At 40.7% G+C, this 23,616-nt stretch overlaps 1 protein-coding gene across 1 annotated transcript in view; it reads right to left on the bottom strand.

Moving 5' to 3' along the window:
* LTK (leukocyte receptor tyrosine kinase) overlaps nucleotides 1-23,616 on the bottom strand; it is a 63,757-nt gene that overhangs the window by 23,297 nt on the left and 16,844 nt on the right. Inside the window, exons 5-15 of the mRNA XM_039388995.1 lie at nucleotides 21,360-21,499; nucleotides 19,253-19,390; nucleotides 18,174-18,326; nucleotides 17,102-17,202; nucleotides 15,305-15,471; nucleotides 11,164-11,258; nucleotides 6,146-6,244; nucleotides 3,771-3,948; nucleotides 3,125-3,275; nucleotides 1,007-1,138; nucleotides 316-472 (exon numbers count right to left, since the gene is read on the bottom strand). Of these exons, the coding sequence (XP_039244929.1) occupies nucleotides 316-472; nucleotides 1,007-1,138; nucleotides 3,125-3,275; nucleotides 3,771-3,948; nucleotides 6,146-6,244; nucleotides 11,164-11,258; nucleotides 15,305-15,471; nucleotides 17,102-17,202; nucleotides 18,174-18,326; nucleotides 19,253-19,390; nucleotides 21,360-21,499 (1,511 nt within the window). The remainder of the gene's footprint in view (nucleotides 1-315; nucleotides 473-1,006; nucleotides 1,139-3,124; nucleotides 3,276-3,770; nucleotides 3,949-6,145; nucleotides 6,245-11,163; nucleotides 11,259-15,304; nucleotides 15,472-17,101; nucleotides 17,203-18,173; nucleotides 18,327-19,252; nucleotides 19,391-21,359; nucleotides 21,500-23,616) is intronic.

The raw sequence follows: 23,616 nt of genomic DNA, 5'->3' as shown, positions 1-23,616 counted from the left end.
AGGCCATTGTTACAGTGTGAAGGAATGGGTTTCATCTCTCAAACATCATTGTCACTGGGTCAGTTCATAGAAGAGAAGAGTCCTCCTATGGAACAGCCTCTACTGGAGCACTCATCACCTTTCTTATGAATTCTCTTTTATCTGATGACACACCATATAAAAAACATCCCTTACAGACTACTCAGTATATTTGTAATAACTACTGCCACAGAAAAATTCCAGAAGATCAAAAGAGAAGCCCTTCACTTCATGCCCACAGGACAATGTGTGTATTCAGCCACTTAATTCAGACCTTGTGTGGTTTTAGCATCTCACCTGATGCCCCAGTCCTTCCGCTGACTCCAGGTACTGCAGTGCTGTTCTCAAATTGCTCCAGGGGTACATCATCCAGGGAGCTGTCTTGAGCCTTCAGGTAGGCTTTTCCTCCTCCTCCTGCTGCGATGAGCAAAGGTTCGAAAATCCCATCCTTCTGCTGGAAAACCCCCCATCAAACATCAGAAAAACTTCACATCCCTTTGATAGGTGAACTCACATAAACTCATCAAAGAGCATGAAAGAATCCCAAAGAAGAGTGGACCAAGGCCAGGGCAATGCTACTGATTGCTTCACAGAATCATTACGAAAATGTTTTACATCATGTTCCTGTATACAAAAGTAGCTGTTTAACTGAACACCAAGATTTTAGGATTCATTTGTTTTAGGACTGCTGCCTGTATTAAAGTGGGATCCCGGTGTAATTCCCAGATCTGAGCTGTTAAGAACTGAGAAATCAGTTCAACTAGCTTAGTGACAGTGACAAATATGATCAAGGATATGGAAAGAGATAAATAATTAAAAAGACAAAAAACAGAGACAGAAGGTGAGGGGAGAGATAGAGACAGGAGAGGGAGACTCCTTTTTCATCATCTTTCTTTAAAGAACTGGTTATCATATGACACGACTGACAGTGAGAGCTAGTTGCTCTGCTGGACACTACTCAGACAGGATGCAAAGAAGAAATACTTACTCTAAAGATGTAGGTTGCTCCTCCTCCACCCCCACCTCCTCCAGCCCACTCCCTCAGATCCTTTTTTTTTCTGTAATCTTCTTCAATGAGAGATGACTCCCCTAAGCAGATCTTCTGGGTTTCAGGATTGCTCTGAAAGGAGATGAGACATGTACTCAAATATCAGCAAAGTCCAACTCATGAGAGTTGTCCGTATATTTCAGTATAATAACATATCAGACATGTATAAAGCACTATGTAGATTATCTTTGTGGAAAGTGAATTCTTCAGCAAGGACCGATAGCTGAGGGGTAGGTCTGTCTGTTACCTTGATTTTTAAACTCCCATTATACTTGCAAGTGAAAATATAGTAATAATGATAACTCATTATTGATATCACATAATTCATATTTCACATACTTAGAACTTCTTATAACCAAAAACATTAAAATGTTTTGCATTATGGATTAATTCTCAGAATGTTCTTACTGCTGTATTTTTTAGGTATTTCTCAAGGTTGTAAACATATAAAGCACACAGAGGTGACCTGCACATAGTTAAGAATGATCTAGTGACGTATCTTGGAAGAATAACTTGAAGACCCAGTTTGCTATTCCTGCATGGCACTAGTTTTACTTCCTGTGTGCTCTCATTCATGTGGAATCATAGAAAGGTTGAATGGGTAAGGTTGGAAGGGACCACCAGAGGTCATCTAGTCCAACCTCCTTGCTCAAGCAGACTTCCTCAGAACATATAATTCAGGATTGTTTCCAGACCACTTTTGAATATCTTCAGAGAAGAAGACTCCACAACCTCTCTGGGAAACCTGTTACAGTTTTCAGTCACCCTCACAGAAAAGAAGCTCTTTGTCATGTTCAGGTGGAACATCATATGTTCCAGTTTCTGCCGATTGCATCTCATCCCAAGATTGAGACCGAGATTGATTGACAATTGACAGAGGGAGAACTCTTTCTCAATTCTGGTGGTGGTGGTTCATGGCCTTTCTTAATTGGTGGAGCAATTTAAATAAGAGAACGAAAGATGATGAGGTTAGATGAGAGGAGGGAAAAGCAACTGGGGAAATCTGAGGAGAGAGAATCAAGGTTTGGAGCTGCAGAACTTCTTCAGAGAAAGGAAAACAAACATTAGTTACCCAATATACAGATTCACTAGCATTTCCAAAGTCAAAGGAAGTTAGGCTTTGGAAGTGGGAAAAATAAACTGAAACTTTTTCCAGTAGTGGATACATTAGATAGATACAATTATTGTACTCTATAAGGTGAAGAAAAGGTGGTTTTAGAATCTGTTGCAGCATCTGGGTAAGGCATCATATGCTCTGGGCAAGGTAAACAGTAATTTTGAATGCCTACAAGAATAGTTTATGCATCTCAAAACACCTCAGTCTGTGGGGAAAGGAGAAAATGGTTTTGTTCCTGGGCAGGGGTTAACTGATCACATTTCTAGAAAAAGGCAATATCAAAGAATTCATGCTGAAAAGAGGTATTTTTTGAGCCTATGTGATGATAGGATTTTCAATTCATTTGGTCTAGCATTAGAAGACACATATATATAAGTATTCATGCCCACTTCTCGTAAGTGGTTTTTTGTCATTACAAATACCTAATCCAGGGGGCACTGTAGTTAGTGGAAACATTCTCACTGGTTTTGATAGGCTTTGAATTCAAACCTTAGTTTCTAAGCCTAGAGAGTATCTAACACAGTGCAGCCACAACACTGCTGGTTGCTTCCACAAATAATAATAAATTGTCTGAAATCCTGGCACACAGAAAGAAATCTAGGCTGTGGAAAAACAATAGAGGGAGCATACCACTTTCACCTACTAGCTTTCTGCTTAAAATAAGCACAAGAAAGCTGATGTGAACTTATTTCAAAGCCCAGGAGCTTAGAGCAAAGTTCCTGTGGGCTTCATGTTTGCCTGTGGATTTTGGGATTGTTTTTCTTTTCAGAGTTCTTTATATTTTTGAGATTCTTTCTAACTTGCGTTATTGGTTCTCTCCAGTCTCTCAACTGAATTTCATTGATGGATTCTGGGATTTCTATCTTTTATCACCAAACCCCAAGCCATCCACTGAATCAAATCTGCAAGGTCTCTGCCCACACATGCTTGGTGGCCCTCACCCCAGGGCAAGCATCCTCTCCCTGCTGCCCCACTAAGATGTACAGCAGTTCATCTTTCTCCAGGTGGAAGGTGGCTGAGATGAAGACCCCGTGGGACCTCTTATTGTGGTTTTTGGCTCCCTTGCCTCCAGCTGCTCCATAGGCAGAAATCCTGCAAGAAAAAGTAAGTAGTTCAAGAAACGACTCTCACTCTTCTCATCCCCAAAGTAACTCCATCTGCAAGGTCTCCCCAGCCTTCATTTCCAAACAGGCATTGCTCCAGAGCAGGCTCCCCTCCTGTAGCAGCTCATGGCTATTCTTTGAGATCCAGGTAGACCCAGACTAACCCTACACTCAAGTACTGGAAGCAGAGCGAATAGCATGAGCTGGTTACAGCCCAATCTAAGAGTCGAAGACTTCTGGACTAAAATGATGGCAGTACTTCTACTTGGCTGCATGCCCATTCTCACTCCTGTTCTGACCTCTTCTAAGTCACCACTCCACCCTTCCATGCTTCATAGTAGCTCAGAATGCAGATCCTTATAGCTACCACTCCTATTTCTTTGTTCCCACTCAGTACAGACGGTCCCACACTTATGGTTGCTGAAACTCCACACACAAAAAGTGGTTAAATGTGGCTGCCTCTCCAGAACACGCTGATATTCACCTGTATCGGTTTGTGGCTGGCACTCTCCAGACTTGCACTCCCCGGAGCCTGCCCTCCTTCTCCACAGTCACTGTCACACTGCTGTTCTTATAGGTACTGTCACACTGAGCTTGAGTTGGCCCATGTGGACCACTGGCACCACATGTTGAGAACCACCAGAGAACAACAGTTGTGTCTCCTGTGACCAAAACAGCAAGAGTTGGGGCAGATGTGAGCTTCCCTGTATTTCTCAGATACACAATCATAGAATTGGGAAAGACTTCTAAGATCATTGAGTCCAGCTGTTAACCCAACACTGCCAAGTCTACCACTAAACCATGTCCCCAAGTGCCACATCTACACTACTTTTAAATACCTCCAGTAAAGGAGGCCACCTGGGCAAACTGTTGGCTCGTGCTCAGCCAGCTGTTAGCCAACATCCCCAGGGCCTTTTCCACTGGGCAGCTTTCCAGCCACATGTGGAGTAACTCATAGAACTGCATAACCAAAGGATAAGTGCAATTGAAACAAACAACTGTTTCTTGTTGATATCTTTCTTTAATGATCCTTTGATAACAAAATTCACATTATTATTACTATTATTCACATAGAACATTAACCATTTCTGTATAAAAAAATAGATGATCAAAGGAAAGACCATGTTGCAACAATATTTGCTATCTACAGGGTTTAAAAACTCAGTATATCTATTTGATCACATTCTTATAATTATTATTATTATCATACAAAAAATGCTTAAACTTGCATTTTCAGTGTGAAGGTTTGCAAGTTAGTACGTACTAAAGTTGCATTTATCTATTCAACTTAATGCAGCTCCCTCATAATACAATGCACTAAAATTTCACTCTTAACTATAAGATCACAGAGTACTTATCCTCACTTCGTTCTAGTCGTAGGACAACTACTGCTCTGTGTATAGTCACTGTTTGCTTTTTCTCCATCTCACCTTATGTCCTGCACAGTATTTAATAAATCATGGACTGGAGATAAACCCCACCAGTTTTTTTATTTTTTGGGAGAGGCAGGGGGGAGGTGAGAAGGGGAGAGGGACAGGACTTCTGTAAAGGGGTTTATCCAAGTGTCTCGCAAATTTCTCTTCTCAGTGCCAATATGAAACAAGGAGATATTAGGCTTTCCAGATGAGAACTAAAGCATGTACACAGAAACAAGGGTTGAAAACATCTGCCATTATGACTACTGACCATCTATGCAACATGGTGAAAGTTTTAAGTGACTCGTCTCAGGCTTGCACAAGAAGCCCATGGCAGCAGCAATAGCCTCTTTTTATTTTCAGTAGGGGCCCTTCTCCTCCAAGCAATTTTTCCCATTAAGCATTGTTCTTTTGTTTCTACAATAGTGCAGCAGATAACTATCTCCTCCATTTCACAACCCTTGTCCAAGACCCAAACATGTCCACCTTGTCCAGTAAATGAGGCCTAAGAATAAAACTTTTCAATAACGTATCTAAAAATTGTGTGATGCAGCACGTGCACCAAAGCCAGAGTCAAAAGCAGAACTGTCAAATAGCTGAATGATTAAAACAGAGGTAAAAATCACAAATCTTTCAAAGAAAATTCAAATCTTGTTTAAAGGAAAAGACAAACAAAACTATTACCAACAGATGTCGTCCTGTGAACATGTGGATGGATCAGTGTGATACAAATGTTAGCTACATTACAGAAATGTCTGTCCCTTGAGCTAAAGGGAACTGACAGCAGTACAGATTGTCACATTCCAGGAGGACACAGCCTTCAGAAGCTGGTACAGTCACACACTCGTACTTGCCAGCTGCAAAACATCCTCAAGGACAACCTCTCTCCCTCAGCCCTTCCTTTGGACCACTCTTCTCACCCAGACAGTTGTTATCTGTCCTCCAGAGTGGTAATCTTTACTACTATCAGTAAACTAGTCCCCAGTGTCCCCTGTTCTCCTAGTTTTTCATCCAATTTTTCTATTGAATCAGTTTCCTGATCCTTACTTATTTGGCCTCCCTGGATTTTCATCTTTACACCACTATTCTGTACTCACTTTGTTCAGCTTCACTGCTCTCCAAATCCAAGTAAATCTCTATTCCCAGCTTTCTGTACTAGTCTACACCTTTCACGCACTCTGAATTTGAGTCATGCAGCTTCTGCTTTATTACTTAAAGAGATTCTGCTTTTCTTTAAAAAAAACCTGCTATTTAAAGACTGGTGAGTTGGGCTCCAGCAAACTGCTTCCCCATAGTGAAACAGAGACTACCTGACACGGTCTCCACATCTTTGGCATGGATGTAGTTGCCCTATTGCTACAGGACAGGCAGATCACACACAGGAGATAGGAAGGGAACCATCTTTTATAACCAAGAGACAGGTTTTCACTACTGAATCATGTACCTGAGAGGGAGGGCTCTTCCAGAGGTTTCAGAAGACGCTCATCCATACTAATCTCATGTGGGTACTGGCGTTTCCCACCAAAATTATTTGGTCGTCTTCCTGTAATAGTTTGTAGAATAGAGGAGAGAGGTGGGAGGATGGTAGAAAAGAGGGATGGAAAATTTCAAGATCATATGAATGAATTAAGTACAACTATTTGGTTAAATTAAGTAAATATTACCTCAGGCAGAAAAAGTATCTTAGACAATCATGATTTTGTATCAGTCTTTTAAGCCCATGTCTTGAGTTAGCTACTTGTATATGTGCTGAAGTCAGTGGGTCTTCACATGAACACAAGCCCTCTATGTTATCCCATGCAGGAAAAACTCCTCAGCCAGCAAATTACACTAGCTGGGATTACAACAGACTTTAGGAAAAATGTAGTGTTGGAGAACAGATACCAGGTGTTGATGCTCTGACAGGTGACAATTCTGGACAGTGAAATCAGTGGAGATGTAAAGGAGAGTAATAGCAAAAATCATTATCTTTGGTTCTGAGTAGCGTGATGGCAAGTAAACCAGCCTAACAGATCACTCCCCTCTCAGCAACCAACTCTGAGCACCTGAGACCTTGCTTAGAGAATAAAATACTAAATAAAATTACATGTCACACTAACACAGACAATTAAGAAATAGCAACATACCCTTGACACAAGACGTAGGTGTTTGGACAAACCCTTTTGAAAACCACAGGGCAAAACTCCACATTTCTGACCAGTGAAATAGGCCTTTAAAAATCAACCCTTTCTCAGAGAGAAGGGATTTCAAATCAATTGCTGATCCAAAACATTTGAATGCATTGAGAATACCACACAACCAGTTCTGCCTTACAACAGGAAAAAGTAACAGCTGAACCCTTGGCTTATAATCTGTAAGCATCCCATTTCAATAGTTAAATTACCCATTTTAATGCAGATTTTTTGATTGGAAAATCTCATTAAGAAGAAGGACAGACTTCCTTCCATTTTATGAACCCTCAGTTAATTTAATACTGAACATTTTTGATCAGTTGAAAAACATTACAAATATTTCAATTTGTTCCAGTTGTGAGAATTAACAGCTGTTTGATGCTCTATCCAAAAGAGACTCACTCAGTTCCAGATGGACAATTATCTCTGCCACAAAGCCACCGCTCTAAATAGCAATAATTAACACCTTTGTTAGCTGTGTCAGAAAGGCCAAATAACTAATTGAAGCATGGTGACCTCGCTGAGCTTTTACTCCTGAGAATATTCCCCCCAGGTCTGACTGAAAGCACATTGATGGATGGAAGTAAAAGAAAGCTTTGTACTGACACGCTCTGTTCATACTGAGATAGAGAACTTCAATGGATGAAATTGTCAACCCAGTAAAAAATGAAATTAACCAAAACCAAATGAAATAAATTGAATATAAGAAGGAAAACAGAATGAAAAATACAATGAAGGACCAGGAAAGACGCTCCCAAGGCCTGCACTGAATTACGAATCCCAAAGGTCACAACAGTTTCAGATATTTAGCGATGTACAAGAAGTCTGGTTATGTTTGCCAGAGCAAAGGAATGTGAATGACTCTCTAAAACAGAGAGTTGATCTGTGTGTCTGCAGCGATTTTTTTCAGCATTGCAACTGAGTATCCTAAGGCACAGCCTCATTTCCAAACAAACAATCTTTCCTCCTTCTCCAAACAGTCTCAATCCCTCACTCTCCAGAAGAAAGTTTCTGTCTCCCCTGTGCTCAGCAGCACACAAACTGCAAGACAGGCTGAGCATTGCCCTGTCCACATGAACTGCTAACTCTTAAAAGGCTGATATTTTATGCACTGTCTGACATGAACTTGTAAGGTGACTTTTTCTACAAACATGGTGTAGTCCTGGGATTCAGGGGCTGCTGCTTCTGTCTATTTTAGCTTCCACTTCCTCTTCTAGCAGCCAACATGTTGAATGTAAATGAATGAAACAAGAATTAATTCCTATTAGGTGTATCTATATCAGAAAAATATGAAGAGCATGGAACTCCTTTCTCCAGTTTTTAGCTAATGTGGTTGATTTCCCCATTGAAAAGGGACAGAGAAAAGTGCAAAGGAGAAAGACAAGGCATCTCCTGCAGCCAAGGAGATAAAGTACTTCACTCCTACTTCTCTGTCTGTGGGACTGTAATGGAACAGAGGTCTTGTGGTTGAGATTAATATGAGTAAGATGCGTCACAGGATCCTCAAGGTGTGAATGGTCTCCTCAGAGATCCCACCTTACTAATGCAGGCTGTAGTATTCCTGGAAACCTCTCCAGCTTGTTCTGGAGTGTGACAGAGAATGGGGATGCTGCACCAGCTTCTTCCTTCCCAATCCTTTTGGCTGATCTATTGGATTTCTAGTCAACACCTTCTTAAAGCTGTGAAAGGAGGCAGTAATGAGTCTTGAACCACTCCCCACCATTCACCTCAAGCAAAGAGACTTGCAGGTCAACAGAATCAGACTTTGCTGGATCAGAGACTCTAAAATCAAGAACTAGACATAGGCTATAAATCTCTTTGGACAGTCTTGTAATTTGTAAACCAGTCTTCTGAGAAATTGTAAATGACACACAGAATGAAACGTAATTTCTAGGCCAGGGTAGTAGAGTCTGATAGACCACAGACCTGTGATCTCAACTGGAACAATATGATGTTCAGAGAACAAAAAGGTAATAGCAAAGGCAGTGAGGAGGGCAACTATCAGCACTCTTTTTGCTATGTCAGTCCATGTTTTCATATTTAGACACTAAAAATTCAGACCTCTTCCTATGAAAACACTAGTTAACTAAAACAATCAAATGTCTTTATGCCTGTCCATCTGAAGTTCTCACAATGAACCAGATACATGCCATGAGGTCTGTGACACTGTCTTACATAGGGTGATTGTATAAACCAAAAGGTGGTTTCATCTCACCTTTTACACAGAGAAAACATCTGTCAATGCCCAGAAGCTGCCATCCAAAGAATAGTCTGGGGGTTTTTTTCCCTTTATTGATGTCTCTTGAGCTGCCCTCACTACCCAGTTTTCTCCTCTTAAATCTTACTGAAACTTTCCTCTCAATTTTGAGAGGTGAGGAAAACCTCACCTTCTTTCCCATCTTGCAAACATAAACACTGCTTTTAGTCTGCACTGGATTTTGTAGAGAATTGAACTACAAGACTGAAATAGATGGAGAAAATAATATTTACATCCTAGCAATAAGCAACTCCTTCCTTCCTGCCATACATCCCTCCTGCTGCCCTCATGAAAAGAATTCACTGCTTGGATTTTAATTGGCTCTGTCTCTGACATCTGAAACCTGTCTTTGCCAGGGAGAAATAATTTCATTACTGAAAACACAGCAGAGCTACTGGGCTTCTCTGCAACCTAACTGAATTAAAGTCATGAGAAGACAAATGCAAGGGATTGCTCTCAGAGGTGAGAAAACATCAATTTGCACAGAGGATTCAAGGAACAGTGGCAAGTGCAAGGCTTCCGAGAAACATGTTTCCTTTGTGGTGTGTTTCTTCTGCGTGACTCACACAGCTGTGGGACATGCCTTCAGATGGGGTAAGTACCAGCTGCTCCTTGACATCAGTACGATTTATACCAATTGAAAACAAGGAGTAACTTGGGCAGTCTAACGGACAAGCTCTGATAACATCACTGCAGGGGCATTTACACCCTACCTATTTGCGAAAGGATGCATACCTACACCAGACCCAAATGTCTGTGGGTAAACTGGAGTCTGTATCTGCTCTCAGGAGGACAGTAAACTCCAGCAGCTGGGTGCACATCAGCTGGCACAAGCACATCTGGAATCACCTCCTTCAGTTTCCTCAAGATTTCAAAACAGAGTGTGAGCATGGAGGTTCCAAAGTGTTTGGGAGCCAGGGCTGTTAAGGAGCTGGAGTGAACAAATGACATTACCATTGAGGAACAGCTTTACCTCTTAATGTCAAATGAAAATATGCATGCTTAGCATTTTATAGAAAAGTGGTTTCTGCTCACAGAACAAAGGGATCGAGAACAGGAGATTGATTCAGAAAAGGATGAGAAGGAAAAGGGGCTTTTGTTGATGAGCTTTTAACACAGATGTTTTAATATAAGCCTTCCTATTTGTTATGTTAGGCTACAGCTAGCCACTGCAGGGACATGTTATTACCCTAAATGCTGACACACTGGGTGTGGTGACACATGAAGTGTGGCACAGGACCACCAATCTACATTTTGTCTGCAACAGAAATCACAATTCAAGTGTTATCCTCCAGTTCCTTTACAACAGAGCATATGTCTTTGCTCATGGAACAAAAAGGCCATTTCTATTATTGGCATGTGGTTCAAGTATCTAACTTCTTTCCTCTTATCTGGTAAGAAAATCCAGCTCTTGCTAATATGTTTCAGAGGGTAGCGATGGCTCCATTTTTCTGTGGAATATATAGTTGTCAGTCATGTTCACAGTAATGAAGCAAAGTAAAGCTGTTATATATCTGGCAGTGACAGTTAATGCACCTCCTCACAGAGTAAAACAAACTTGTTGCAGTAATCTAAATTTTATTGTCAGAGAGTCACTTTATTCCTTCATTTTCTTCCTTTCCTCCACTAAAATATGGTGACTTTCCCCTTTGATTTCAACAAATTCCCTTCAGCTACCAGTTGCCAGGGTGCATAGGTCAGCAGGGACTGTGAAAGAACAGTGTGATGTAATCCTTCCACTTAGGGGCTAAGAAATAAGTCTAGTGTTTCTTGCCAAGACACAGACAGGTCTCAACTATACGATACAGGATATCCCAGCTTAGAGAAAAAAAGAGCACTAGAGAGTCCGATAGACCATAAAATTGCCTCTACTTGCAATCTTCAATAGGTCTGAGATAAAATGGCATTGTGCTGACTAAACTAACACAAATGATCCCTGTGCACTCTGTGGGGAGAACAGAACAGAACAGATCTGTGGGATGCTGATTACACTACCCAAATTCTTTAAGAGGTTCTGCAACATTTGTGGCTCACCGTCAGTGAAGCAGTCCAGTCCAAATGTAATATTGTCGATAGCAATGTCAGCTTGGGAATTCCAGCCCCAGGTTGCCAGGAGTTGCAGTTCAAACCTTTGCAATAAGACATAAGTTTTAGGGAAGACCAACAAAGGTGCAGGAGAGGAAAAAAAGCAAAGCAAACCAAACTAAACCCAACCCAACCCAACCCTAAAATTACAATGTTTCCTTGTCATGGAAACATGATCATCACTGTTTCCAATGTTTCCTCCAGACAAGCTCTGCTGAGCAGCCAAAAGGGCTTGCTGTACGTCTTAGACGCTCATCAACCATTAATAAGGACCAACCAACATTCATATAATTCCACAATCAATGAGGAACAAGAATGGCAGCCCTACTTCCCCTGCTGTCTGCAGACACATGTAGAAATACAAGCTACTGTCCCCCACTAGTAGTTATACAGAGACAACCGTCCATATTAAATTACCAGAAACAGTCAGGGAATTAGACATGTGTAAAAGGGAAGGGGGGAAGAAAATCTCCTTCTTTCCAGCCCAAAGAGACAGATTGAAAACTAAACAGAATATGCAGAGGTCTTGGGCCTGATCCTCAGGTAGTGTAACTCAACAAGATGACATGAGTTTATTTCAGAAGGTCTGGACATTTTAAATTTCAGCCATAACTCCCCGAAGTGTTAGCTCTCTGGGCTGTCTCATCTTTTTCCACTGTGACTAGGTGTTAGTTACGTGCCTAGGAGCTCTGTTATGTCCCATGTGCATTACTACATTCTGAATTCACAAGGAAGAAAGAAAATGGGCCGAAGGATCTCCTTCTAATGGATAGAACTGAATAGTTTTTCATTAAATTTCAGAAATAAACAGATGTCTGATGTCCAGTCCATTTAGAGTTTATTAAAAGCATATGGAGAGGACCTCTACTGCTGTCACTGGTGAAGTCAATGGTGATTTATGAGAGATCGAGCACTGACCTGCCTAACACATTAATCATTCAGCCTAGGAACACATTTGTCCTAAATTAGTGGCATTAAAATACGTGTGTGTATTCCACCCACCAACCAAATGTTGGTTGATATCCACAGTCAGGATAATGTTGCATAGCTGCATCAAAACCTTTAGGGATAAGCTGCTCTTACCCCAACTCAAGAATGACCCCTTGTGCTTAAATGAAAGCATCCACACCTACAGGATCTTAGCACTCTGGGAGTAAGTGTTGGTGCAGTGAATGCAATCAAGGGTCTCTTGAATGACCACTCTCTTAGCTGTGGGGTTAGAGAGGGAATTTTTTGTTAGATCCACTTCCTGCAGAAACACTCCTCTTCATTAGCAGGTTTAGAGGTAGTTTTGCATTTTCAAACCTTGTATGTAAGTCAACTGAAACAGTAATTTCCCCTGTCATTTGATGGAAGAGAGTCACAGCACCTTGAGCCCAAACTAGGGCACTTCTAGGATCCACAGGCATAGATACAGCACCACAGCCTACTCCTTGCTTTAGGCACTCATATGACATTATACCCTTGGTCAGATCAATCTGCTGCATCTGATCCATGGAGGCAGAGCAAAAGAGTGTCCATGGCACTGCACTACAAGGTAAATTTCTGCTCCAACTAAATACAAGCGGGAACTTGGGGAATGATCCCCCTCCCCCAGTGCATGAAAATAGACATCTCATAAACTCTGGGCTCTGTATGCCTCCCCTTCCTCATAACTTCAGAAAAAGGGGAGGAATTTGCCTTTTGAACTCTGTGCTGTGTTAGCCAGAGGGGTTTCCAGTGTTCCTGCTCATTGAGCTCATTTTGCTGACTCCAGTAGATTACATTCTCCAGCTCTCTGGTGTCTGGTCTTTTGCATGTTTGATTTTCTTCTGACGGTAGCCTTTTTCCATGTGTGTGGTATGAATCAAATAAGTGAATTTGCCAGCTGATCACCAGAAGCAATTTTCCAAGCAGTTAGATGCACAACTGGGAGGCTGATTGGCAAACTTTGTAGTCTTCCTTCTCTCCTAAGAAATAAATTAACTGGAGGAAGCTCTTGCTAAAAACTACCTGTATATCACTTCAATGGCTTCCTCATTCCTTCTGCTAAGGCTTCTGTACATCTTGCCCGTTAAGTTCAGGACCTGCTCCAGCAACTATTTGTGCTACAATTCTTGTCTACTCCTTCTCCCTGTGTGATCTGTTGCCTTTCTACCCATTTTATTACTGGCTATCATCCCTTTAAGGAACCAGGGAAAAATATAGCCCTCTAGCAAGAGAAGGACAGGAGTCTCTTGAAGATTTGGGATACAGAAAAATAATGTGACAGCACTAAAAATTTCCCTAAGTACAGCATTGCTAGAGTTTGCATTACCACAGAAAGCTGACAGCACCCATAAATGTGCAGAAAAGTAATTCATGAAGGTTTATACCAAACTGTACTAAGATTGTACAACAATGTTCATTATACACCTCTGTTTACAATTGTTTGCAACTTCACTAACCTTAAAGCAATTTAGGCTGAACTTTTCTATTTTGGGTGATTTGGTATGACTTTTCTAGTAGTCAAAAGGTTTTGCTAGTGTTGAGGATGAAATAATGCAGAGGCTCATCGTTTTGACCATGCTCAAAAATGCTGGTAACTTTTTAAGTGCTCTGTGCTACCAGGTATTGGAAGTGGGATGTGAAATTTTTGAGGAAGAGTCACATAGCAGAGATGAACTTTTTTTCCCAGGTGAATGAGAATCTGTTAAAATTTTAAGAAAATGCCTGTTAAATTTTTTAATCTCTGACACTTCCATGCCTAGTATCAGAACTAAATATTGATACAGGAATTGGAAGCTTTGGGAAACAAGTGTAAGGGACCATATATGAGAGGAGGCTGATGGTCTTAAATACCCCTGAAGAACCCCATGGTCACTGCTGTGGATAGGTCCACATGAAAGTGCCTTAGGAAAAGACCTGTTCTGGACAAATTCACGGGTCATACTTTACATATACATAACTAAACAGATGCTAATCCACAGGGCTCCAGACTGTGTCAGAGAAGAATATTAAATACAGTGCTAGCAGGCAGACCAATCCTACCCTAAAAGAATAAAACATGGGAAAAGTGCGTATGATGAACACATGATAATAGTGAGAGCAAAGGTAATCATGCAATTAAACCAGAAAGAGGGTAAAAAAAAAATGTTCTCCCTCTCTCTCTCTATCACTTCCAGACCCAAATACCGTAGCCTTTTTCACAAAGATGTAAAGAATATTTGAAGCTAAAAGGAATTTCCTCACACCTTCTATTCCATGAAGTTTTGAGTCATTATTTATTACCAATATTGGGTAGATATATTTCCATTTATAATATTCAGTATGTGTATAGACTTGGACTTTTTTTTATCTTAAGTTTCATGTGAAAGAGGCCTTCCTGAGGAAGATGAAAAAGAACAGATTGGAGAAATTGGAAACACGTTCCTGTTGTGCAAAATAACCAGCTGCCAACACCAGCTACATAGCTTGAGATGGAGTGACACTGGGTGAGGGAGGAGAAATACCTGAATAAAATTAGATCGCATTGAAATTCTTTGAATCTTCAATATTTGACTTCATTTGAGACCAATGTTGCACTGTATTTTCCCATCTAAACCCTTGAAACCTTCAGTGCAAGGCAGTCTTTTCCTAAGATTATTGCATCAGTGATGTGTCAACAAATGATCTCCAGCTGCCTAGGCTGCACTGACATAGATCGTAGACTAGACAGTGGTATTGGCTAAACTGTGGGTTTACCATCCATTTGACTGACATGACTGTTTTTTACTGTGGGAGTACAAAGTGCAGCTATGCTAATATAGCTGCTTACCTATTGGGAGCACTTTGCCCCTGCGAATATACTGGCTTTCTCAGACTGGTAAAATGTTTCTAGAACAGATGCTTCCTATTCCCAAAACCTAAGTACTGTTTGAGGCTGCACAGAAGTGCAATCACATGATGTGGGCTTGTGTTGAGCTGAGCTGTGTGTGTGCACAAAGATATGCGCTTATACTTTCTGAGTAAGCAGAGTCACTTGAAATGGCCCTGAAAGAAGACAAGAAAGAAGTGACACTTCACCATAAAGACAGTAACAATTTACTAAATCTATAGGGATAACCCTGGGTGCTGACGGTGGAGCTCTTACCGGTTCTGAAGCACTGGCATTGGTAAGGTGATGAGAAACCAGTGGTCACTCCAGCTCCCTGCCCTTTCCCACATTGGCAAAATGACTGGAGCTCCCTTTATTTCTTCCTTGACAGAGAAGGAGACAGTACCATTGTAGCTGCCAAATACATGCACTGAGAACTGGATCTGTAATAAAGGAAGAAGAGGGAAAGAACAGTAACCTGTGACAAAAAAGGAAAAGTAGTCACTTCTCCCCTCGCTGGGGATTTGAGACACCAAACCTCTGATCCTGGGTCAAACTGTTTAATCACAGAGATCACTAAGCCCCCACTCATTGATTGTGTATAACTTAACAGCATTGCTATCATAGAATTTTCTTAATTTCTCATTAATTTTCTTAATTTCTCACCCTGCTGACACTCCTGTTGGACAGCTGTTCTTTAGCCACTGACAACAATATCCATGGCCTCAGACACCATCTGGGAGTGAGAGCACTGGTTTCCTTGTTATCACCTTCTCCAAGGGGAGAGCTGTCCTGCCCCAAATACCCCTGAAATGAGGGGTATTTCCCCTAGAGGCAGGAAACCTCAGTAGATATACTTGCTCCAAATCATAGGCACCCTCTCTGTTGTAGCACCCATATGACAAGTGAACAACCTGATCACCAGGCTACAGAATATTTTGAAGCAGGACTCATTCCTCTCTTTTTTGAGCAACCGCCAGTTTGCCGCAAAGCAGGAGAAAACTGTCATTTCTGCTATTGCTTTGAATGCTCAGCTGTTCTTCATATTACAGAGAGCTCTGGTATGGGCAAGAAAAGGAGCATACACACGTGTGCTGCAAAGCACAACCACAGGAAGTTCCTTGCTCCTGAAATGTGGGTTCAAATCCTTGCCAATGGAGGAGAGAATGGATCCAAATCTCCTGTGACCTCCACACAATAACCAACAGCTAATGCTTCTCCTCTCCTCATTTTGTAAAGCTATCTCCAAGCATATTTTATTTTATTGGAATTAGCCAGAAGACATGACCTGGATTTATAAATAAATATAAATGCTGAAGCTACATTTCTGTCACCTGCACTGTATTCCTTTTCCCAGCTCTAATTAGGAGGCATCAAAGCTTTCTTTTTTCCCTAGTAAGACTCCAGCTCAAACTTGCAGCTTAATTTTCCTAAGTGTTATAACTATAATAATATTTAATAGTTTTAATTCCAACATCTCAGAGCTGCCCAAATCTCTTTGGGCTCAAATTTGGGCTCAAGACAAGTTATGTGATTTTATCCAGGCCAGGTTGCCCTTATGTTTTGAAATTCCTGAAGAACGTGAACAGAAGTTTATTATCTTCATCTGTTTCTGGAAAATCTAATGCCTTCTAACTTCACACTCCTGTCCTCAGTGAAACTGTCAAGTTGGTAACTCCTACAAAAGTATTGCAGAATTTATGAAGAGAAGTCTCAGCAGCAGGTACAGAATGGTTCAACAGCCCTACCAACCAGTTCCCTTTGCTATAAATCAAGGCTAGCCCACACACTTCCAGCTGCTGGCTACCTTTCAGAGGAATAGTTGGTACATGTAGGCTGGGGAGTCTTCCATAGTGAGTAACTGATTCGGGACTCCTGCCTTCACCTATGGGGGATGCACCTTACATCTCCTTTCCAGTTCTCAACTAGTAGCTAGCTAGGTAGTATATCCAAGTCTTCTGCTTTTCAGAGTTTTGCAGGGTGTACAGAGGGACAGGATAGTGGGTTATTGTGCAAATAGTGCTTACAGCCTGATGATTTACTCCACAAAGGTGCTAAGACAGAGTGCTATACCTGGTAGCCTTCAGTGGCAATACTGGCAGGCAAGCTGGTACTGTAAGCCTTAGCCATACCGCTCGTCTGAGTGCTGTCTGCTCGCAGGTAGAGGAAATGTCCTGTGAACATAAAAGTGAATCAGAGAAGACAAAATAATCTTTTGCTTTCTTGTGTAATCTCTTGAAATAATTTAACATCATTATTGTTAATGTAGGTACGTAAGCACAGGTAAATGTAGGTATAAGCGTAAGCATGGCTGAAAAACCTCAGATACCACTCAAGTTCTTCCCATACAGGGACTCACATCAATCTACAGCCCAATTCCTATACCATTAGCATCAATGACTCTTGCTGAGACAAACACTGGGCTGGAAGAGCTTGTTTGCAGTCTTTGTTCTCAAGAGACAAACAGGACACTCATATAGGCACCCTTCATTTTGACAGGGAACTGTGAGACAAGACTCATGTGTGTTAGCACTTCTGACTTTCATCCTGAATATGTGAGAGTCTGGCTTCCCTCCTTCTTAATTACCAAGCTGACGGTTCTGTAGTTCTGGGAATGCTTTGACTCTTTTTTTACTGTGGTATTTTATGGCACTGAATGTGTATGATCACTTGGGATATGCTTACATGTGATGTTCTTCCTAATCCAGTGGTGGAGTGTGGCAAGGGTCTTCAAAAGATTTGTTTTCACAAGCTGCCTAGTTCTGTTGGGTGATTTTTATTTTGTGATGCAACAGCTATCATATTGCTGCTTAAGTTCTCTGCAGTTGCATAGCTCATAAGAATAAGAAGGTAGAAAGAAGTTACACAGAGAGAAGAAAATTCCTTAGATAATTTTTTAAGGTGGAGGAGAATCCTAGTCTCTCATAGTTGTGTTAACTTTGTTGCGGAACTTGTTTAATATAAGTTTTGAACCAAGTTCAAAAGCTAATTTTAGGTATATTTAAAGTTGTTATAGATAATACTGATGCTAAAGTTCATTTGGCAATGGTGCCAAAATTTTTAAACTAATTAAAAAAACTTAAGTTCAAGGCTATTGTGTATATGTAGACACAGAGAGCGTGAGAGAGAACTATGAGGAACTTACCACCAGTGGCTTTCAAGGTAGACCCTACGAATAAGTCATCTTGAATCATTTCAGAAAAGCCCTGAATAGACCAAGGAGTTCCTGTAGTTTCATTCAGTGTCCAGCCACATGGACCCTCTTCAAAAGAGCAGTGTGAGCCCTCTGGGAGACCGTCTACAATTGAGAATAAGAAAAAGTAGGAAAATAGGAGAAACTTGGTTATGGAAGAACACAAACAAAAAAAGAGAAAACTCATTGCGGTTGTCCAAGCTACCCAACCAATACTACAAGCTACCCAACCTATGCTACACAGTTTCTCAATGTCAAAATACATCTCATTTGTTTATTTCCAGAGTCACCATCAGAAAGCCAACACTTTGCTTCTGGAAATATTTGAGACTTTACCATGCTTTCTAGTCTAGGTACTGTGCAAAACTGCAGCTCCCATAATTCCTTAGATTCCCAGAATCTAAGGAATATGGCACTGCCACATGTTGGTAAAGGCCTTGCTGCATATGGCATTGTAGGCATCACAGTTTTCTCTGTCCACTCAAAGGAAGGCAAATCAACAGATTATTTTAGATCTCTGCTACTGTACTTGCAACAAAGCTAAATTATGCTTCTCAGAGCTACATATACTGTCAGAGGATTTCTCTGTCCTGATGTGCAAGGACTTTGAACTTGGATCTTGGAAGGACAGATTTACGATGTTGTTGGTGACTGACAGTGGAAAGATGATCAGCACCTTCCACAGAAGGGAAGGTTTAGATCTTGGGTCCAAAAGGAAATGCTCAACCAGCTGCAGACATCTAAATAAGGTTTTGCCTTTCACTGAAGTAGCAATAACTATGAAAGACAGGTCATTTAGCTCCTTCCTGCAATATTTAAAAACTCAAACCAATCAAAAAATATAATCCATTTTATTCCATTTAGGGTGATTTCAAAGAGAATATGGGTATCCAATTAATGTAAGTGGGCCAAATTAATTCAGGAGGTAAAATACTGAATTAATCTAGAGATAAAATCAATTTATTTTTCACTCTAAATTATTTCTTCTCTTGGGATGAAGGTTCCCATGAAGTGCCATGCCCCATACTCACCACATCTCTCTCCTTCCTGTTCTTTGGCAGGGCAGTCACTGATGAATTCACAAATCTGTAGGTGGCTGACACAGCCTCCATGAAGGCAGGGGAAGGTGGAGCCTTTGTCATATATAAAAAGATCTTGATTTTCTTTATCTAATGGGAGAAAATAAAAGAGAAAGAAGACCAGAGATGAGATGAGTTGGCAGAATGTGACCCTTCATGAATATCAGCCTTCTCATGTAGGACCTCAGAAACTGTCCTTTGGATGATAAATTATACGCATCTCTGCTTTTTTATGTAGGTTTCTATCCAGAATGACATTCCTGCAGATCACCTGAGATCTCATGGGAACCAAATTTATTGGTCCTTTCTTTCTCATGTGCTGCTTCAGTTATGTTTGTGCTATCTTTAGATAACAATTATTTTTTTTTTTTTTTAAATGAAGGATCTTGCAGTTTTCTACCACTGTGTGCTCCTCAGTTCTGCACACATGACTGTGCACCTGCCAGGCAGCTGTGGCATGCTGCATGACGCTGCAGCAGGAGGCAGAGATACTCACTTAGCTCCAGTCCTGGCAGACACATTGCTATGCCCTATTGAGACTCAAGTGTAACTAATTTAACACATTTCATGAGCACTCCTGTGCTGGCTTCCAGCTGTGGCATCCAGCCTGTGAAGATAGCTGCTTTGCCAGCAAGTTGGCTTACTGTGCAGGAACTTTATTCATGCACCCTAGCTAGTCTGGTCAGCTATACTCTGGAAGCATTTGACTGACTGCACAGGTACCCATCAACCAGGCTGAACACAATTTTTAACTCTGATACTTCCCAAAAGCGTGACTTAATGCAGCCAGCCTGTCGTGTGGATGCATCTGTGCACAGGTCTGTTATGGACTGGCAGGTTTGTGTAGTTCTCCTCTGGACCTGCTGCCCTTTATCAGAGCTCTGTACACCAGATCCACTGGGATTATTACTACTCTGGAAAAAATGCAGAAGTTAGGGAACCAATTGCAGAAGAAAGAGAAAAGAACGCTTCTGCAGCCATCCAGATACACAGTCTGAAACAGTATTTTTTCATGACACTGTGTTGTGATAGATATATGCATCATTATTTAGGGACTGAGAGCACAGCACTTCAGGCTGTATGCATCCCTTCAAAACTACAGGACTGTCGAAAAATATATTAAAAATAGAGCATTATTTAAATTAAAAGATTAATGGTTGCAATAGAATTAAATCTCTAATATGATCAAAACCAGTCTCACAATATATTATGAAACAGCTCTGTGAAAAGTGTTTTCTTTTTATATTACATTCCAAGCTGTTTCTACAGAGTCTCCAAAACAGAGGCAATAACACCATATTAATGAATGAAATCCAGGAAGTGAAGATGATTATGTCTCCAACCTGAAGGCTGCCTGTGCCAACAGACTCTCACACTTCCAAGAAGCCTAAATGACATCAGCAAGGTTCTGCACAGCTATTGAGGATCATTTGCATGACGTTCACAACAAAACTGTAAGCTCCAGGTAAAACCGAGGTCTGAGATGAGCACTCAGTACTTTGGAGAAAATGTTACATTCCAGTTATTTTTATTTTAGACAGAAATTCTCAGCCCAGCAGTAGCGAACAGACCCATGGAATGCAGATCAGTCTTTGTTTCCTTTGTAGATTTGGAAGAAAAAGTCCAAGTATGAAAAAGGCTTTGGTGACACAGGATAGTTTTTTGTTCTTGACTATTTAAGAAATAAAAATATTAAATGCTGCAATAATCTAGGTAAAGACTTTTTTCATCCTTGTTGCTGAATGCAGCATAAGCCCTGGGTTTGGTTGTTTTGGGGTTGTTTTTCCCATACAAAATCAAGCAAAACAAAGCTGAAAAGCAGAGGATCACTTAAGTTAGTTCTATAATTCCAAGTTTCAACCCTGCCTTTGGAATGCATTTACATTTAAGTATATACATAATATACATACAAATGTGACCCTTGACAGGAAAGCACTCCCAGAAATCCCACAGGAGACTCAGCTTTCATTTAAGTCCTATCTGACTACCCCTCATCACACTCATCCATTTTGGTGAGGATGCATTTGGTTATTCCAAACCTGCCTGTACTGCAGCATACCATGAAAGCAGTTCCTGAGCTGCAAGGAGCCCACTGCCAGTACTCCAGCCTCCTGTGCTCCACAGTTTGAATATAGCAGGGTGATTTTAAAAGGTCTTTCTATTCGTCCAATCTGGGCCACCAGGTATTTCCACTTCATCCTAGAGGACGACAAAATGCTAGAGATATACACAGAGAACACTGAAATCCATGGAGTCTCTAGTATACAGATTTTGCACTGTACCAAAGAGAAGTAATAGTATCCGTGTGGGAAACAGGTCAATGAATGTAAATACCAACATTACAAACGGGTATTACTATAAAAGAAGTAATGTTCAGTCTAACACACTCGCGTTAGGTTATCTTTGCTGCAGAACCTATTGCTAATAATGAAAAGATCCAACCATTCCCAATGATTCTTAAGTGGTACTTAAATTATCATCACCTCCCACCCCAATATGTGCTTTCCACATACATGGTTATGTTTTGTTTGCTCTTGAAAGTATAGATCAACCACACAGCTGCACAAGTCTCTAGATCTCCTCAAGCCAACACTGACATTGTATGTTCTGGAAGTGTCTGGCCCTGACTGTTTCTGGGTTGTGTCAGGAATGAGATGCTTCTCCTGTGTGTTGTCTATCTAATTTCCCACCTTAACAAACTACAATGCACTCACATAGCAAGGGAGAGAAAAGAAGTGGTGTTCAAGAAATGCAGAGTGCTCTGGCCATTTACATTTCACTACAGAACAAATGCCATAGGCTCTAGACTACAAAAGTTTCTCAACTGTACAACTGAACTTGTGACAGTTCAGAGAAAGATAGCTGGTACCATACACTCTAATTTTAAAGATGGTTATCAAATATCAAAAACTAGAGAGAGAGATAAAATGGGAATTTTTGAAATACCTCACTCAAAGTCTGGGTATCCAGGGGTCATTTAAAAAATACAGCAGGATTATTAAAAAGATTTTTACTTTATTTTTATTTTCAAAAACTTTCCTTGTACCTCATGTTAACAAAACAATAAAATACAGTTAAAACTGTATGTTATTGTTTTGTAAAAGGGTTGTAGCAAGGATAGTGACAAAGGAATCCTTGCTCTAAGCTCTTTTCTTTCTCCATATGGAGATAAATTTACCCATCTGTACACACTGCTTATGTTGGTGGGGCTATACTGGACAAGCGACCTAAGTTAGTGCCAGTGGGGTGATAAGAAGGCATTAAGTGTGAAGATAGCTTGTTCAAGCTCTGCTCCTAGTAATACTTTTCATTTGGGAAATGCCTTTAGCTACATGAAGTAATCATCTAGCCCTCATTCTGCACTAGAAATACATTAGAAGGCAACACCCAGATTACAAACACATCTCTACTGGACTCAATACGAAAATCACAGACCAACTCATTTGCAACTTGCAAAAAATCCAAAGCAACTTTAATTTTTATCACCCTTTCCTGCATTATTCCCTTCACAAACCAATTGTATACCTTTTTCTGGATAGAGTTTCTTACTATCCCTTCTGTGGCATCTACCTACCTTTCACTTTCACCATTGTACACACACATAATTACCCACAAATACCCTAAAGTCATCTGGAATTGAAAATAATTTATTCAATTACTATAACATATTCACCATAATATATTCAATAGTTCAATATAATTTAACTCAACTTCAGAAATGTATGAATTTCAACTGCACCATCTCTACTCCCCGAAAAAAGGAGAACAACTGCTTTGCTTCATTTTTTATGTATCACATGAACACTCTAATAAATATATCCCCTCCCACCACACTGTGGGACAACATCTGAGACCATCTGGCACTGACCCAGAACTGAATCACTTCTGCTACATGACACAGCTTTGTTCATATCCCTATTGCATCCTGTTGGCCACAAAAATGAATGGGCCTTTATCAAATTGGTTCAGTGAGCCATTAAAGGTAAAGACAGTCTTAAAATATTTTAAATTTATCCATTAGGCATACAAGACTTTCCAAGCATTGAGGCATAACCTCTACCAAGTTACAATCCACCCCTCCAGCTGAGGCATCACAGTATTGCCAGTGTAAACATACCCCTGAGTGCAGGAACCTGTAGCACACAGCCTCTGATTCACAGTGTTACATTTAGTAGTAGCAACTAAAGAGCCCCACACCTGAAAGCAATGACTAGCTCAGCTCCTGTACCTTTATCCTATATGCTTTATGAATCAGACCCTTTGGAACTTGCTGTGAATATCAAAACAAATCAAAACTACTAGTCATCTAAGTCAGT

The sequence above is a fragment of the Pipra filicauda genome, unplaced genomic scaffold (assembly GCF_003945595.2).
Source record: "Pipra filicauda isolate LSUMZ 115617 unplaced genomic scaffold, ASM394559v2 scaffold6_size6359152_pilon, whole genome shotgun sequence".
Taxonomy (NCBI): domain Eukaryota; kingdom Metazoa; phylum Chordata; class Aves; order Passeriformes; family Pipridae; genus Pipra; species Pipra filicauda.
This window is presented reverse-complemented; position numbering and strand designations above follow the sequence as displayed.